Source organism: Rutilus rutilus (assembly GCF_951802725.1).
Source record: "Rutilus rutilus genome assembly, chromosome: 7".
NCBI classification, from domain to species: Eukaryota; Metazoa; Chordata; class Actinopteri; order Cypriniformes; family Leuciscidae; genus Rutilus; species Rutilus rutilus.
In genome coordinates, this window is record NC_140221.1 from 35,282,602 (window position 1) to 35,301,604 (window position 19,003).

Here is a 19,003-nt window from a genome sequence, read left to right on the forward strand (position 1 = left end):
TATCACTAACAGGTAGCCTACCCTACTGTCACTGAAACATCAGGGAAGAGGGGATTAAATGGTTCAAAGGTGTTGACAAACGGAGGAAAATAAGATAATTATCTTACACACACATCACACAGAGACCGGTAATTAAACAGGACAACTGAAGTTCTCTGCTCTATTATGATGGCCCGGACTCTGTACTGCCTCCTGCTGGCCTATAACAAACAAACATTCATAAATCATTCTTTCGGGAAGAGATAATGTGTGCAAAAAAAATTATAGAAAAGCAAGTCATTGTAGAAGACTGCAACTGTCAATGTCAAATTTGTAGATTAAATGACGGGAATAACTGTCAGTTGCCTCAGTATCAGTAGGCTACTCTGAGACAATCATGAAAAACTTTTAACTGCGTGTAGGCCTACATCTGTATTCATAGAAAGCTGCTGTACCTGCTGTTGTTCTCGGGGAAGATGCAGAGAGAGAAAGACTCAAGTAGCCTACGTTTACAAGCGCAAAATATAATGACGCGAGTTTTGCATAGTCGAGCTACATGTAGCCTATACATGTTTGTCGAAATATAGAAATATAAATATACATGAAAAATCGGAGCATGTATTTCAGAGCATGTGCAAACCGCCCAAGGCAATTATTTTGGTAAATATACAATCGCATTTTTATGTCTGTTAAGGTAGTCACATGACATGAGTGAAATCAATAGTGTATGAAGCTCAAGTCACTTTCCACGCTGCGAATTCGCGTGACTAGCCTGTTTTATGCTTCTGCGTCGAACTGCCGCCGTAGCTTCGTCGTAGGCTGTGTGTAGCGCGCACCTACGGCGTACCCTGACGTGGTTTTAATTTATACTTCTGTGTCGTTGTCCGCGTTGACGCGCACCTAGGGAGCATGTGAAACCCCGAGGGAGGGGTTCTGGCAGACCAATCACAGCTCTTGTGTCCGCGTAGAATTGACGCATTGTTACATTTTTGGAGAGGTGCACCGTGCACGTCAGGGTACGCCGTAGGGTACGCAATGATGAGGCCTTTGTAATGAGGCCTTTAACTCGAACTTTAAGGCCTCATTATACTTCTGCGTCGGACATACGCCGGAGCCTATACGCCGTAGGCAACGTGTTGGTTTTAATTTATACTTCTGTGTCGTTGTCCGCGTTGACGCGTACCTAGGGAGCGTGTGAAACCCCGAGGGAGGGGTTCTGGCAGACCAATCACAGCGCTTGTGTCCGCGTAGAATTGACGCGTTGTTACATTTTTGGAGAGGTGCACGTCAGGGTACGCCGTAGGGTACGCGCGCTACACACAGCCTACGACGTAGCTACGGCGGCAGTTCGACGCAGAAGCATAAAACAGGAGTAACGTTAGCCCTTACGCGAAATGACTAGCCTATTATTGCCCATGAAAATGTTCTATTTCGCAAAAAATTAAATAAAAAACGGATTAGTACGATTTCAGTGGACTAAAGCATTTACCTGAAAATGTAAAAAGATACATTGTTTTAGTCCGAATGAAATTAAACATGATAACAATTACAAAGACGAGCCAACTCACATAATACATATAAAAGCAACTATAAAAAAAAAAAAAAAAAAGGTTTCATTAAAATGTATCATTTACTAGACCTGTCATTATTATACATTTACAAAGGTACAAGAACAGATAACTGAAACACAGGTAAATCCTACAGTATTAGAGGAGCTGGTGTGGTTTGATGTCACACATACATCATGTCCCCTTGTGTTCGGAACATCATGGCTGCACATCCTACAGTGCAAAATAAACAACCAACTGGGATGAAATCACTGATCCTCGAGAACACATTTATGATTTACTCCAGGTCAGATGCTCTAGACATTAGAGTAAACAATGATATATGAGGATTTGCATGCATTCACCCTGTTAAAAGCATTAAAAATAAAATATAATAAAATATAAAATAGTACAGCAAACAAGAGAGATGTACATGAACATTTGTTTAAGTCAATGTAAATAAATAAATAACAGTTTTGAAGGACTGTGCAAAAAACCATAAGCAAGGCTAAATGGTTTCCCTTTGTCACCTATGGTTTTACACAAAAGAAAATTTGGATTTCTAAACATTTGTATTTACTCTGGAAAGACAAAAGAATCAGACTGTAGGTGGAATAAAAAGTATGATTTTGACTAGATTTTATCTGAACTGGTCTGTAAAATTACTCTCTTCATGCCTAAAACAATACCGACTCCAAACAAAGGAAATAAAATATTTTTTATATGTGGTTTGACTGTACTGAAAGGTCCAGGGCTGGGTTTCTAACATTTATCAGTCCAAAATTAACACTTCTGGGAAACCAGCCCATATTGAGTGAATAAGTGAATGTATTTTAAAAAAAAAGTTTAAATGCTTGACTCTTAAAGTGTTAGTTCACCCAAAATTTTTAATTCTGTGTCAAAATATTTTTGTGTTCTGACGATGAACGAAACTTTTACAGGTTTGGAACAACATGACGATGAGTAATTAATGACAGCATTTTCATTTTGGGGTGAACTAATCCTTTAACTGCATCTGACATATGTTTAATCTGCTTGTATATATTTATATATAACAACAAAATAAGCCTCTCTATAGGTCCAAAGGTTCCAGCAAAAAGCAGCTTTAGTTTAAAAACAGCATTAGTTTATTACTATAATCTTTTATCTGTTGGTTAAGCAATACCTCAGACTGTGAAGAAAGACACTTAGTGCTAAAATCCTCACATTCAGTTCCGATTCATCTCCCACAGAAACATTCAATCACTGTGCTCCATTTGTCAAATCCATGAGAGAGTCTGAATCATTCAGGATCTACCCATCAAAAGGCAAATGTCATGAGGTGCATTTTTATGGAAGAAAAAAAGAAGGTTCCTGGACCTAGTGCATGTCACATGATTGGCCTGCAAGGTTCCCTGATTGGCCATGGAACCTTAAGGTTTTTTGGGGAATAAGGCTTTAAGTAAAGGAGTTCTGTGGTTCTCCATGTGGAAGGAGGGAGAATGTAGTGGTCATGGGGAACACCTGTGCTTTCCATCGATGGGAGGAAGACGGTCTTACGGTCCCTCAGAGGTATGAGTGAGTGTGTTAGGTAACGCTGGTGCAGTGTTCAGAGGGTCTGTTAGTTAATGCTGTTTGAGGCATTGGCTTCAGGGCTGTCCAGTTCTCTGTGGAATGTCTCATCAGGCTGAAGGTTTGTTCTGGAATATTCCTCGTACCATTCCTGCAGACAAAAAGAAACAACCACTTTACACAAACATACCAATGCCTATCTGGAAAGTTCTGTTTTAAAAAAAAAGGGGGTATAGCTTAGCACAACAGAACATGATTTCATCTAAATAAATTTAGGTAACATTTATTTTTCTTTTGCAAAAATTTCCAAGTTTCCACCTTGGGCATATCCTTCAATAAATAGCTGTCTGATATATTACAATTTCAAACTTTCATGATTTAATTTTCTGATCCAATAAGAGAACCGTTTGGGAGTGCTTTACTTAAAACTTCCAATAAAAGGTTAAACTTAATGTAAGAAATCTGGTTAACACATCACTTTTTACATTTATGCAAATTCAAAAGTGTGTTTTTTCCATGTGTTTCTATATGTGTGGTTTAAGTACCTGAATCTCCTCCTCATACATCTTCATGCTGAGGTCACTCTTGGTACGTGACCTTCGACCATGAAATACTAATGAGGAGTGCTGTGAGCAAAGACAAAAATGATCCATTAGTGTTCAATCAGTCTAATGAAAAAACTCAATTCGATGCTCTGAACATAGACTGCGTGTACATGTGTGCATGTACTCACCCCACTTCGCTCCAGAGCCACACACATGTCCTGCAGTGAGCTTAGGTTGGTGACGCCCAGTGTGTGTTTATACAAGTCCAGAGTCTGTAGAGCTTCAGTCTGAGACACCTCTGTCTCAAATACAATCCCCTTTTCATCTATTACACACACACACACACACACACACACACACACACACACACACACACACACACACACACACACACACACACACACACACACACACACATTCTCAGTATTAGATATCAGTGAAATAGGTCCCAGTCACACTCATTGTCATTGGATGTACAGGACTCATTCAGAACCTTCTGGGTCGTCCAGCGGCTCTCTGTTCTTCCGACTGTAGTTCATCCTGAAGAGGAATGCATCCAGTATGAAGGCCACGATTATCGTCATGACTACCTGCATCACATAATCACACATGCATTTACACTCAAAACAACACAGAGCTGTGAGAAAATATCAAGATCACTAAATCAGGTACATAAATGGGTAGCTGATTACAGTAGTGTGACATTCTATAGTTTAATAACATTCTAAAACCATTTTAAACAACATCATTCTATAATTGCACGAGTATTAAACATGCACTTTTTGTCTAATATTAATTCAGCAACTACGTGACATACATTTTTTTTTTTTTATAATTAAAAGAAACCAGTTCCTCCCCCTTAAAATGTACACTGTACACCTTATACATTTCAATCTTCATGTGAAAAACAAATCATATCCACATTATTTCCAGCAGTATTATTTTAGTATTATGTATATACTAATATACATGCTGAATAAATTTTGGTTTATTACAGTTTTTATTAATATTAATTTTATTCTTTATATACATTTTTATTTTATTTAAATTTTTTGTTGTTTTTATTAGCTTTGGTGATTTTTTTTTATTTGTAAGATTACTATTTTGGTTTATTTACTTTTATCTATTTTAGTTTTAGTTCAGCTTTAGTTAAAAAAAAAAAAATTGGTAGAAATTCTATATTTTCAAGGCAACTATTCTAATTTTCGTTAGTTTTTCTTCTATTTTATTTTATTTTAACTAAAATTATGAAAAGAATTTCTGTTATTTGAAAGTTTATTTGAAATTTGTTGGTTTTAGTTAGGAATAATAACCCTGATTTACTGACATACACAATCCCTTACCATGGTGACAATGTAAAAGGTCATGAAATAAAGGCGAGTCCAGTGAGTAGTTTCTGATGTCACACCTTCCTGTGAAAACAGGATTCAAAGGGTTCAATAACTACAAATGACAGACAATTGCTCATTTACTGACTGGTTCATAGGATCCATAGGCTTCTGCTACAAACACACACACACTGCACAAACACTTAGAGATGTTAGCATTACTTCACATTTAAAACAACACTTTTAAACAATGTAATGTTCATTGTTTACAATGACATGGGGAGATACACAACAATCTGCTGACTGACATTTAATTCCAATAAACAGCAGGTGTTTTTGTGCATTTACACTCACCATTGTGATGTACCAGTTGTTCACCACTGTTAGCTCAAATAGAGTGACTGAAACATGGCAGAGAAAAAAAACTCAGATACAAATTACACAAAGCTATATACTGAAGTGAGACGGAGTGTGTATTTGTGAGTGTTGCACATACCAAAGCTGCTTAGGATGTTATTGAAGTTATTGAGATAGTAATATCCCTCTTCCAGCACGGTTCGGTTGCCAATGGTCACATTTATCTGGCGATACGAGTCTGCAACTGTGCTATTCCTTTGAGAGACAGAGAACATACCATTAAACACACCACTATTCAATGAGAATCGTTTTTGTAGCTTGACATCTACTGATCACGTTGTACTTTCATAAACATTCTTTAAAATGTCTTCTTTTGTGTTGCACACCCCGCACTTGAAATAACACGAGGGTGAGTAAATGATTTCATTTCGAGGCGAACTGTTCTTTCATTATGTAACAGGACAGCAGTAGTAGATCATCTTACATTTATAAACTGCATAAGTTCAAGGTGATGTTCAGTCGGTTTTGATTTTTGCAAAAGAAATACATTTATGATGATTAAAGGGACTTACTTGCAGCAGTTCGGATAAACAACCTCAGCAAAAAACTCCATTCCAACGATGGCAAAAGAATAATAGAAGATAATCAGAGTCAGACCTAGACTACAGAGACAGAGAGAGTGTTATGAGAGAGGATCCTTCATCTGTGAGTAATGAGCTGAAATGGATTATTATTTCTGTACCTGGCCATACGCGGGAACAGTTCAAACATTGTGTCCAGAACATTCCGATAGCGCTGTTTAATTTTAAACAACCTTGACAAGAAATAAGAAAAAAAAAACTATGAAACTCTGTATAAAAAGGAAAATATCTGTTCCTATCTATATCAGCTATGACTGATGAAAATATAAATTATAAAAAAGATATTTAATAATTCACACAAAATCTTAAAAAAGTGATTACACTGCAGATGTTATCTACAGCGGGGTAAAAAAGTAGCATTTTTCTAAACTGATTGGTTTTTAATATAATGCACAAATTACATTACCAGGATAACAATTTGAGTGAAAGTTGAATACATAAAAATGTCAAGCCTAAAACATTTTTGTTTATTGAGAAGTTTGAATTAGGTTTTTGATTTTGAATTTCAGGTTTTCAATTCAGTCTCACACTTCTGGGAGAACAACAATCAAACTAATAACTACAACTATATGCAAACCAAAAGACGTCAAAACACAAAAATAAGTACACACACCGGAGGAGCTGAAGAGGTCTCAACACCACAATGAAGTAGAACGGCTCCATGTCAAAGGCCAGAGCAATCAATCCCAGAAAGGCAAATACTGTTACTGAGAAATCAAAGCTGGAAATAGAAGCACACACCCAAGCAATGAGGCAGTTTGCATGTGTGTGTGTGTTAGTTCTTATATTAATGTACGTGTGTCTACCTACAGGTTCCATCCTGAGCTGAAATATGTCATTGGACCAAGGCCTGTGATCTTCAACAAGACCTCAATTCCATAAACTTCATTCCACAGACACATCAGCAGGGGATAAAACAAATTGTAAATGGTACGCATATTCATTAAGACATTTACATTTGAATTTAAACAATTTCATTTTAAATAATTTCCACTTACTTGTGAGGAAAATAATGTAACTCAAGGGCACAACGTGAGTCCATGAGACACCATCTGTGGGGAGAGAAGAGCTGCCTGAGAGCCAAATTCAATTGGGTTCACACAGAGAAAACTGTTTCCTCTGTTTACAAGCGTTTCTGAATGGTGAATTCATAGAATTATCTAGAACTGCAGCACAGCTGGCACTGCATGTCCTACTGTTACATTACATTACTCAAGCAGATCTTACCATTTACCATGTTTGTCTCCACTAGGATCCAGATGCCATTAATTGCTACTACCAGATCTGTTACAGGTCAATAATGAAAAACAGACAGTATTATTAGAAATATTGGAATGAATATAGTGCAAGCTCAAGACACTACTACAATTTAAAAGTTTGGTGTCTGTAAGACTTTTTTTTTTAAAACTAAATTAATACTTTTATTAAGCAAGGATGGATTCAATTGATCAAAAGTTAAAGACATTTACATTGTTACAAAAAAAATCTATTTCAAATAAATGCTGTTCTTTTCAACTTGAGCAACAAATCATCATATTAGAATAAAAATACAGCATTGCCATCAAAGGAATAAATTACATTTAAAATAGAAAATGGTTCTTTTAAATTTCACAATATATAAATACTTCACAATACTGTTTTACTATATCTTTGGTCAAATAAATGCAGCCTTGGTGAGCATAAGAGACCCCAAACTTTTGAACGGTACAGTATATAATAATATAAGAGGTACTAGGAGAATATCAGACAAATTAGAATTTTTAAAATACAACCCAGAAGCTAATGGGTTTAAAGGAGTATATATTCTGATCAGGTATTGCATGTTAATATCTAAAGGGGTAGAGCATATAACAAGGTATTTAAGAAATATAACTTACACATTGCATATTGAAAAGCTTTGGATTTCACAAGTAAATTCATTCCTGTTAAAAAAAAAGAATAATGATCATAAAAAAGTATTATGGAAGAAAAATATTTGATGCCAACTAATCATAAATGTACCTGGTCACTCTGAGCAGATCATTAAAGTGTAAAATACTGTAACTAATAAAAATTGAATTAAAATGACAAGGAAGCCTTAAAAACCTTTGAAAATGAGGAATGCTGTGCGAGGAAGATCATCAAACCAGTACTCCCCACTCCGTCGAGCCTGCAACAAACACACACACACACACACACATATACACACACACACACACACCAGATGTTCTGGCTCAAGAGGGTTTAACATACACGCTGGGAGTATAATCATCATGCGACGGTGTGTGAAATCTGACCTTCCATTTGAGCCCAATCACTTCATAAAACTTATAAAAGTCCTGGAGACTAAAACACAAGCACAAATACACCTTAAAAACTCAAAATCTGTTAAAATAATCAAAAGAATGTGAGCGTATGCACTCGTGTATGAGTACGAGCGTGTGTGTGTACCTAAGCATCGTTGCGTCTGAATAGTTGAGGGCTTTGAATGTGAGAAAACGATCCCGTGCAGTCATTCGTGGACGATAGAATCGCATCAGTCCATCAAACTGCTTCAAAGACACTCCATCTGGCCTCTAAATAAAAGACACACATGCAGATTTATCACATTCACTTTCTTCACAAAGTACACAAGGCTAAAAAACAGTCATAAAAAAAACAAGAGATGGGAAAGAGACAAGTGTTATCTGTTTAAATCTCACCTGCCGACTAAGCAGCAACTGGAAGGCATGCTCGATGGCAGATCGCTTGTGTAAAAGCAGAGATTTAAATTTCATCTTCTCGACTCCATTAAAGGTGTCAAAAACTACTGCCAGAAGCTGAGAGGCAAAAAAAGAATAGCAAACTCAAGGTAAAGGCTAGTTCACACTGCCCCAAAAGACCGAAAGATTTCCAAAAATGTATACATTATAACAAACAGATCTGATGTTGTTCATTACTGACCAAATTCATGATGAAGTAGAGCTCGATGGACAGATACACAATGAAGAAAATGCATGACCAACGATTCTTGGAATATGCTGGCATCATCACATCTGGAAAACTAGTGAAGAAAAAAGATGGAAAAACTTGTAAATCTACTAAAGACTCTGAGGTCTTTACAGATGGATCGTTTAGCAAACACTTTCTTATTGAAATTGACTATTACTACATTTTTAACAGTGACAGTCTGACTGTAGCAACCTGGGGTTAAGTACTTTGCTCAAGGGCATAATGATAACAGAGGATCTGAAAAATTCTCTAGTTAAAAAAAACTCCAGGGGTTTGAACTGATAACATTTGTATTACTAGCTCAGTTACAGGAAGACATTAAACAACCCCACTGAGACTCAGAGTCATGTTATCTTAGTCAGGATGTGTGCCCCACAGTGAGGCTACATACTTACTTCGCAGTGGTCAGAAGGACGAACAAACTCACAATGCTGTTCTCAAGTGTGCTAAAATACTGTAGAGAGAAAGAGAAGTCATCCGGTCTCAGGGAGAGTTTTTATGTATGTGAGAGATAGAGAAACATCTGGAACACACAGGTGAGTGTGTGACTGTGATGCACTAACCGGGTCAGCTGGGTTGGCTGAGAACAAGCAAAATCCCAGGATGGCAAAGATGACCATGAAGAAAAGCAACAGCAGAAGAATATCAATGAAGGGTGGAAGAGACTGAAATATCTGCCTCAGGTTTCTGAGGGAGGACAGAAACAGAGATAGAGCGTCAGAATATCACTACAATGTATCCAGTCAAGGACATGCTATACAGTCATTTTCCCATGGTTAAGTTGATTTTAGGCAAAATCGGTGTAACACACAACCTCAAGCAGCTTACTGCTTTTATAAGATCTCAGAAACAGCAACAGCATAAAAAACACCAATGTTTAACAAAACAATGTTTTATTATTAGTAGTAGTAAACTTTTAATTTAATAATGATCATTTAGAAATTATTATAAAACGTAATAATAATATGCCTGCGAACGGCTCCACAGTAACGGCAATCCACCAAAAAGATCGGTCGCAGGGCTCTCGTCACACGCAGGTGAGATGTCTGCCGGACTAAGACCACAATCGCCTCGATGAATTGAAGAAACAGGACACATGTCTGAAAAGCACACAAATCAAGAGAGGATAAATAACAGGATTCTTGAGCTGAACTTCTGTGAATATGAATCTACGATGCATCCCGATTCAAAGAGGAAAACATAAACCATTTTAAATGAATAAAAGTCTATTACAAAATCCACACACCTTCACCATGGTCCTTTTATGCTTTATAAAGGTGTGAAAGCCAAGCCATCGGAGCTTCATACCCAACTCAAATGCCACCAACGCCAATGCCAATAACTCCAGTGTCGCGTGAATCTGACAGGAACAAAAATACACACTTTTAAGTGTTTGTGTACAAGTACGAAGTACTATTCATATAATCGAAATCCACAAGCATACACAAAAAAAATTACAAAGGCATAAGCCCTGTCTGGATGGTAATTGTTTTTAGATGGTCCGGGACGTAAGGTATGTTCAACATTTACAGGGACTAGTCTGTGATTTTATTGCCGTCCGAATCCAGAATGTCTGTTTTTCTTCCAAAACCCACGGAAAAATCCCCGGCCGAATTAACTGCTGTTTTTCAAAATGACATCCATCATTTTGAGAGATAAAATGCATTAAAGAAAAGCAATCCAACTATAGCGCGTCTATTTTTAAACATATTTAAATAACCAAATAATAAATAGGATATTACTATTATTAAAATAAATATGCATATGACATTTTATTTACAGCAGTCAATCATACGACCTTGTGAGCAGCCCGTTGGTTCATAGAATAGAAAAAAAAGAAATCGCCATCCGAATGCATGAGTTTTATCAGTGAGGTGCCATGCAAATCTATTTTTAGAGACGTCCAAATGAGAAACAAGTCCTGTCCCAGTATGGCTTTACACACATACACTACCTTTCAAGAGTTTGGGGTCGGTACTGTTTTTCCAAAGAAGTGTCTTAAGCTCACCAAGGCTGCATTTATTTGAAATAAAAATACAGTAAAAAGCATAATATTGTGAAATATAACTTATTGTGAAATATTAATATTGTGAAATATAACTTGAAAAAATAACCATTTCCTGCTTTAATATATTTCAAAATGTAATTTCTGTATTCCTGTGAGGACAAAGCTGATTTTTCAGCAGTTATTACTCCAGTCTGCTGATTTGGTGGTCAAGAAACATTTCTTATTAGTATCAGTTTTGAAAACGGTTGTGCTGATTAATATTTTAGCAGAAAACGAAAAACAATTCTGGATTCTTCAATTAATATAAAATTCTAAATAAAAGCATTTATTTGAAATAAAATCATTTTGTAACAAAGTAGAAGTCTTTACTGTCCCTTCTGATCAATTTAATGCATCCTTGCTAAATAACGAATTCATTTCTCTTCTCAAGTCTTACCGACCCCAAACTTTAAAATGGCAGTGTATGCACACAGTGCAAGTAGAAGTCACATACATAGACGTCCAAGCGGAGGAAGGGGACGGCAGGGGCCTCTGAGAGGGACAGTAGCATGAGTAACACCGCAGTCAGCAGCTCCATCACATAGAAAAGGTGATTGTGAGCAAACAGGTAGGCGCTGAGCGCGTGGGCACTTCGCGGATGAGTGAAAAACTTGTCATTATTCTCTCCCTCCTGAGGACAAACACAGACAAATGGGAGAATTATTATTAGCCCTGAGTGTGTGTTTGTGATCATCTGCGTCTATTTAGGTGCTTCATTGGGAGTTCAAAAGATGACCTGCAGGTATATTGCTGCTTCCTGGTAGTTCATTTCCCAACTCTGCCGCAAAGAATTCTGGGCTCTGGGGTCTGGTGCTCCTGGGGTCGGTATGACAACATTATTCACAACATCATAATTTCCTGCCCCATCTGTGTAGAGAAAGAAAAACATATATAGTAAAAATGATTTCTCAGTATAAAATAAGCATTAACTTCTAGGTAGGTAGAGGAGGTTTTAAGCCAGTTGATCAACACATTTCAATAGCATACCGACAGATGGAAACTGCTGGCAGAGGGAGGATGTTTGGACTGGCCTATCATGTGTTAATCCAGTCATGTTGTCAACCATACTACTGATTTCCATAGCAGCCCCTGTGATCGGCCCCACGTCCCAGTAGTCAGACAGAGAGCATGTCACTGGTCAAGCAGTTTCAGCACTGCAAGGGTTAATTATAAACAATGGACTCGAACATGCGAGTTTCATTGTGCTAGCTGCTGTGGCCAATGGTCCGAAAGCAGAACAGAATCCAGTGGTTATGTTCACGATTCCCCCAAAGACGACACGGATTCCAGGAAAACTCAAGTCAAATCAGGCCAAACGCTACTTTAAAACTTGAAACATCTCTCTCTGCACCTTCATTCATTCATTTGATTGTAACACTTGTTAAGAAAGACGAAAAACAATTGCTAATAATGTGTTTCTATGCTAAAAATAGATTACACAAGAAAGTCTCTTTCGCTGGCAAAACATAAAGAAATATCCACAAATGAGGATCCCACAAAGTTTTGCTTATAAAAAAAATTTGATTAGACAATTTTACAGAAAAGTGAAGAATTAGATTAGGTCTGCTTTCAATAACATCAACAAAATTCAAATGTGAATAAAATGTGAACAAATGCACTTCAGAGCTGCTTCCCAAAACACTGACTGGACTGTTGAATCCCAAATGGCTAGATATTCCAAAAGGATTCCACTCTGCGCTTTTCCCCTCTCTTTCAGAGGATCTGTGGGAAGGAGACGCTGTTGATGGTTCAGAGATCACAGTGTAACCCAGCAGTTGAATAGATAGTCCAGTGGATTTTCTTAAGCATCAGTCCCAAACACAGTGAGAATATGTCCTTCAGAATCTTGGAGTTTGACACTAGTCCCTTTTCCAGCCAACCCCATCAGCTCGGTTTCAGTCTCTCTGTCATAGCCTCCTCTCTTCCGTGTCATCTTCTGTTTCCAGTGCTACATCCTCTATATACAGTGTCCATTTAGTCCTAGTCCAAACGCAGCTGTCCTTTGAGATCGAGGGTACTGCTGAACAAATCTACCGAGCTGAGAGCCTCATTTGACTCAGAGGGAAGTAAAAAGTTTCAATTCATTTTTTTTCGATTTATACTTACCATTGCTTCTCTGTAAGCAATGAATATAACATCGATCCACTAACACCCTTTTAAACGATCTGTCAGGCCATAGCCTGGTAAATATGCCTGGCCTTACCGATTAAATCACAAACAGTAAGAGCTTTTAGTTTGACCAAACACAAGCTGATTGAATGAGTTGCCGATAAGTTCATTGTAAACAGCTCTTATGCAGTACGCACGTGACGACAACAACAGTGTAGGTTTTGCTCTGTGTCTGTCTGATCAATAAGTTCCTGGCAGAGCAAGAGCGAACAAGAGAGACAGCACTGATAGCAGTTTTCTTTTCAGTCCAGTTCCAGATTTCCTTCAAACACAAAGAAACAAAGCGGAACTAAAGACCAGAGATTTAAAATATCCAAACAATCTTCACCATGACACTGACAAACATTTTTTTTTTCATAGCAGCTTGAGGCAGAATGAGGAAGTGAAGGCATCTGATATTCACGTCAGCTTCTTTCGTCGTAAATTCAGAGACAGCTGTTCAGGAACCAAAAAGACAGACTGTCCTTACGTTGTTTTTTCTTAATGAAGAATTTTCTTGGCTAGCTAAAGGAACATGCCAAATCCCAAAAAGAGCGCTACAATTTCCATTCAGGTCCTCAAAATATTCACGCGTCCAGCTCTCATCAATCCCACACAGTTTTGACACAAGGCCATGGACTGTGTGTGTGCCGGATGGGAGTGGAGAGGGGGCCACAAACACCGTTGTATTTGCCATAGGCTGACACAGCATTTTAACTCCTCTGTCTGTGTGTGTGTGATGTACAAAAGCTGGTATGCTGCTGCATTGGACACTTGAACACATGATCGTTGGGGTTGGGAATACTTCACTCTTAAAGTGAAAGCACTTCACAGTGTCCTTGCCCAAAAAAATTACAGAACAGAAATAGTCTATTGGTAATTGATTCACAAATTATGTTTGTTAATGTTTTCCCCAAAATGCAATACCACACAATAGCACTAGAGTGCAGCATCTCACCAGTGATTTTAAACCACTTACACCAAAAGTCTCTCAATCTCAAGTCTCTAAAGTAGCCTTTTAATTAGATTATTTTCCTTAACTTTACACTGCAAAGTGCAAATGTGTCACAAAAGCACTTTCAAAGTGGCCTAAGTCTAAGGTTTAATGCTGCTCAGAGGTGGCATAAATGCTTAAATTACAACTTTGATTCTAGGGGCTGAGGTGGGTGAGAGCAGGCATAATTTAGTCTGGCTTTTATGCCAAATTGCTTCTTAAGACTGAATTTTGAGCAGGCACATAGTAGCCTTAACTCAGCTGTGTAAAGACGCCTTAAGAACAACATAAGCCAAATACCACAATAAGCAATCTGTATCCAATGGCAAATCTGTTTATTTGAGTGAAAAATGCCACACGTAAGTTAACACAGATATGTTATATTCAACAAAACTGGCTTCCGATGTATGGCCGTCAAGCCAACTTGATTTACTTCATAAACAAATACTAAATAATAAATACTTAATAATAAATAAATACTACTGATATCTGTATATATCTGAATGTAGTAGATAATTTGTTCACTTCCAAGTAAACACTGGATTGTCAACAATATATGAAAATCATTTTTTTACAAAATACAAGTTGCGGTTGTAATTATTATTTTCACATGAACATGAAAGATATTTGGTGTGATGACATCATGATTAAGTCTAGCACTCTCAAGCCCCTCTATAACAAGATCCGCCACTGACGACAGCTGGCACACACTGATGAAATTAAATTCAACATTAGAAAAGCTTTTATAAAGCGGTGTGGGGGGAAAACAGCCATGCTTTAGCTCTACTAAAACCGTAAATTGTGCCTATGCAGAAGGCCTACAAATCATCTCTCAGCGCATTAGCAATGTCAATAATGCAGTCAACAATGACGAAAAGGTTTGACTGCCGAGCCCTCTAGAGTCAGTGTTTGGAACTCACACTATATAAATGGCCATCTTTGCTATCCACTGTCACATGATGGAAGTCTGGGGGTTAAAGATCAGCAGGTTTCATGTAGAACAGCTGGGCCTGTAATATCTCAGCGAAGTCTAATAATCAACATGTCTGTAAGAGTATCACTGTTAATCACTGATAATTATCTGACACCCAACAGCATTAGTTTTCAAATGTCGGTTCTGCCTAGGACACTAGGGAACTATAGGGAGTCTCTAGACAATTCAGAGAATTTTATAAATGGTGTTTATAGGGCTATTGTTCTATTGACTTCACTAGTTGTTAACAGTGAGAGATCAAAGCGATTGATGTTGTCTTTATAATATCACGCTTAAAATACTTCTCTTTATAGCCTACTAGAAAATATGCAGCTACTTCGACAGGATTTAGGCTATATTTGCATTACATTTGCGGACCTTGGAATGAAAAAGTTTCAAACTCCCTGCTCTAAAGTATCTGACAGCTCAGACTAAGCCAGGGAGATAGAGGCCATTGACAGTATTCATGAAGGATGCTGCACACCGAACCGGTGACAGATCTTTACAAGAAGGCTGAAAGCCGGTTAAAGATCTGTACGCAGTCCAGCAAAGCTCAGGTAAATACAGGTGACCGAACAATACTGCACAAGACACATATACTCACTCTCGTCTTCCTCCAGCAGCCCGCTGGTCGCATCGTCCCAGGTCAGAATCAGCGGCACATCGTCGTCCCCGTCCGCCATCCCGCAGAACGGCGAGAGGACCGCAGGTTTTAGGGGACACGGAGTCTCTATGTTCAATAAACTAACCTTTCACTGCTGCAGAGAAACTTGGGCTACACGAGACGAGTTACAGAAACCGCTTTATTGTTCCCAAACACCCAACTGAGCGCGTTTATGCTAAAATGTGTTTTAATTTAACTTTAACAGACGTCAAAGTTAAACAAATCAGAATTCAAAACTAACAGAGCCTGTCTGTTTACGTCATTATCGTCGGCTGTTATTAAAATACCATCGCAAGCGCAAGGCATATAGCTGCTTTCTAAATTAGTAATAAACTAATTTAACTTTATAACGCAGAAAAATGCGATTTAATCGCGTTTTTAACATTATAAATAAAAGAACCGACGCCGTCAAGCAGGAGGATCAGACGTTACGTCTTTTTACGACAGTGTCGTTTTTGGTCGCAGAGATAAAACAGCTGAAATGTCACAATAAAAGTCACGATTTGAAAAATGTTCCTTGTGCCACAATGTTTAATTCATTCATTGATAATATGAGGTTTATGAATTTTCTTTCATACACGTGTATAATTAAACGATAAGTGAGATTTCTAATTTTGTTCTTTGTTGGAGTCGAGTGGGAAGTCACTGAATGGAGTGGAGGGGTTAAAGATAAGAATGTCATGCCAACGCCGGTTGTCACGGCAACTGGTATAAACAACAACAGAGTTTGAGTTTGACTCTAATCAAGTGAATACGGATTTCGACCAAAAAGAAAAGCACGGTGACGTATTACATATTAAAATGAATTTTAATTCAGAACTGTTTTTATCATTCAAATGAAAACATTTGTGTACTTAGGTATTTTTTGTATGAATTGCATTTCAACTTTGTGGAGACTTACACCTTCTGTATTTAAATGTCTTTCAAATCTTGTTTTAAATGTTTTTAAATCAATATTGTTAGTAATGTTTCACCAAACATGATCTATTGTCTGTTTATTTGGTGTGTGAATAGTTTTCTCTCCCTTACTCAATCAGACCTCTAATGATGAGCTCAAAATTAGATGATCTCCCTCCTGAAGAGAGACTATCAGATGCAGCCAGCATTCCAAACAAAACTAAGAGAGACCTCTTAAAGACCATCAACCCCTCCATGAAGACTCTATCATCTCGGGAAGCAAAGCTCATTTTAGGGGTACTAGATGAGTGCATTAATAAGATGGAGATAGCCTCTCTTTTGCGCACTTTGCTGAACTGTCCAGAAGCTCTTTCCCCGAGCCTGGGAGAGGAGGTGGTGAGGGCCCTGAAAGAGCATCATAGACTTGAAGAAAAGTACCAAGCTATGGTGCTTGATGGGAGTCTTGAACAAAAGGATCAACTAGCCAAATCAGCAAAAGCAATTCAGGATTCATTTCGTAACATTGTGCGGCTATTTAGGGCAACTCCGACCACAAGGGAGGTGCTAAAACGGATAGAACCTAACACAGGGGGAGAGATGGGATCTCAGAAACTGAGAGATGGCCTGTGCGAGTTGAGGGAGGTCGTTTTGGAGAGGCTCCTCACAACCCCTACGGAGGAGAGAGAACGCAGAGAGATGATGCTGGAAGTCAGTCTACGTGACTCTGCCAACCAGGCAGTGATAGACTCACTGGACAAAGAGGTCGCAATGGCAATAGAAGCCAAGGATACAAAGGTGAGAAGCACCATAAGGAGGGGGTTTTTTTTATATATAAAGTTGACAGTTGTGATTAGTTAGATGACAGAATCTTGACAGATGAAGAGTGAGTTATCCAAACTATGTGCCCTCCTCTATTTTATTTTTCACCCTTTTCTTTCTCTGTCTGGCTTTCACTCCTAATTAGATCTCCATGTTGAATAATAAAGTGCACCAGCTGAGGAGCTCACTGCAACAGATGGAAAAGGGTTTGGAAGAGTCTGTTGTCCGAACTCAGCAGGACGCTGAGAAACAGTGCCAATCAGAAAAGAAAACTTCAGAGGGGAAGAGAGCTCGTATGCAGCAGGAGGCCAATCAACTGAGAGCTCAGTGCAATAATGTGATTTCAGCAAACAGAGAGAGCGAACTGGAACTACGAAAGGTGTGCACACTCGTGGCTCATCCAGTTAATGAAACAGGAAGCATGCGTATAGTGATTAGTTTGTTGTAATGTTACTGATTTTTGATTTGCAGAAAAAATACAAGGTAGAAACAGAGATAGAGAACTTGATCCAGAAATACGATGCTGAAATGGGAGACAAACAGGTAGACATTAATCTAATATGGTTTTAACTGATGTTTGATGCAATATAATTTCCGGATGTATTTGCAGATACTGTTCAAAAGTTTTGGGCTCAGTAAAAAAAATAATATATATATATATAATAAAATAGAGAATAGTTATTTTAAATTGTAATAATAAATCACAATATGGCTGTATTTTTTATTTGTAATTTTACTGTATTTTGATCAAATAAATGCAACCTTGGTGAGCATAAGAGTTTCAAAAACATAAAAAAATCTTACCGACTCCAAACTTTTGAACAGTATTGTATATGAATTGCATTAAAGACATTCAATGTATCAGTGTGAATGTATTTTATTTTATTTTATTTAAATGTATGTTGTCTTTATGAATACATGTATTTGATTTTATACGTGTATATGTGTGTCTAGACAGAGTTGGAGGAAATTACGTGCATGCACGAGAAAGATAAGACAGAGCTGACAGGGCTGGAGGAACTTTTTGCAGTTTTGAACCTGGAGTACTCCCAGATTATGAAGGAGCGACAGGAGGCTCAGGAGAAGAGGAAACAGCAGGAAAAAGAAAGAGAGATGCAGAGCCAAGCTGCCACTATCATTCAGGCCCACTGGAGAGGCTTCTGTGTGCGCAAGGCCACGAAGGCCAGCGCAAAGCCCAAGAAAGGAAAGAAAGGAAAGGGTAAAAAAAAAAAATGAGAGAGAGAACTAGAAACTAACGCACAGTGCAAGATAATCACCATTATTACTATGTTATTAGATAAATAAAATCAATAAAGCCTACTATGACTGAGACTCAGAAGTGTTCACATTCATACTTTTACCCAGATTTTTGTATGTAGGCCACTCAGATATGTTTGATATTTTGAGCAGATTTCAGAACACCCATTGTTTTCATTTGTCATAATTATCAAGTCCAATTCTGAGAAAAAAGTCACCTCGCAATTTTTCTCGCAAGTTTATATCTTTAAATTTTGACTTTATTTCTCAGAATTGCGACTTTATT

The 19,003-nt window shown here is 37.8% G+C and overlaps 2 protein-coding genes across 5 annotated transcripts; one reads left to right on the forward strand and one right to left on the reverse strand.

Annotated features, from left to right (window-relative positions):
* Positions 1-1,593: 1,593 nt before the first annotated feature.
* Positions 1,594-15,820, reverse strand: tpcn1 (two pore segment channel 1). Of its 2 annotated transcripts, none has more exons than XM_084414192.1 (26): positions 15,685-15,820; positions 11,702-11,832; positions 11,420-11,596; positions 10,165-10,278; positions 9,888-10,018; positions 9,482-9,605; positions 9,314-9,372; positions 8,871-8,970; positions 8,630-8,746; positions 8,379-8,503; positions 8,225-8,273; positions 8,034-8,097; positions 7,826-7,870; positions 7,176-7,232; positions 6,947-7,000; positions 6,759-6,831; positions 6,562-6,669; positions 6,050-6,121; positions 5,880-5,969; positions 5,447-5,562; positions 5,305-5,351; positions 4,966-5,034; positions 4,116-4,212; positions 3,811-3,947; positions 3,623-3,703; positions 1,594-3,228 (listed from the first exon to the last, which is right to left on the reverse strand). In XM_084414192.1, the coding sequence occupies exons 1-26, from the start codon at positions 15,761-15,763 to the stop codon at positions 3,127-3,129; spliced, it is 2,418 nt and encodes an 805-aa protein (XP_084270318.1). In that variant the 5' UTR covers positions 15,764-15,820; the 3' UTR covers positions 1,594-3,126. The 2 variants fall into 2 exon arrangements, with proteins under 2 accessions (XP_084270318.1, XP_084270317.1); XM_084414191.1 differs by lacking the exon at positions 15,685-15,820 and adding an exon at positions 11,953-12,138.
* On the forward strand, positions 15,701-18,826 carry drc10 (dynein regulatory complex subunit 10). Of its 3 annotated transcripts, none has more exons than XM_084414198.1 (5): positions 15,701-16,525; positions 16,782-17,436; positions 17,606-17,839; positions 17,932-18,003; positions 18,415-18,826. In XM_084414198.1, the coding sequence occupies exons 2-5, from the start codon at positions 16,789-16,791 to the stop codon at positions 18,694-18,696; spliced, it is 1,236 nt and encodes a 411-aa protein (XP_084270324.1). In that variant the 5' UTR covers positions 15,701-16,525; positions 16,782-16,788; the 3' UTR covers positions 18,697-18,826. The 3 variants fall into 3 exon arrangements, with proteins under 3 accessions (XP_084270324.1, XP_084270326.1, XP_084270325.1); XM_084414200.1 differs by having other exon boundaries at positions 16,191-16,525; positions 18,419-18,559; XM_084414199.1 differs by lacking the exon at positions 15,701-16,525 and having other exon boundaries at positions 16,754-17,436.
* The last annotated feature ends 177 nt before the right edge of the window (positions 18,827-19,003 follow it).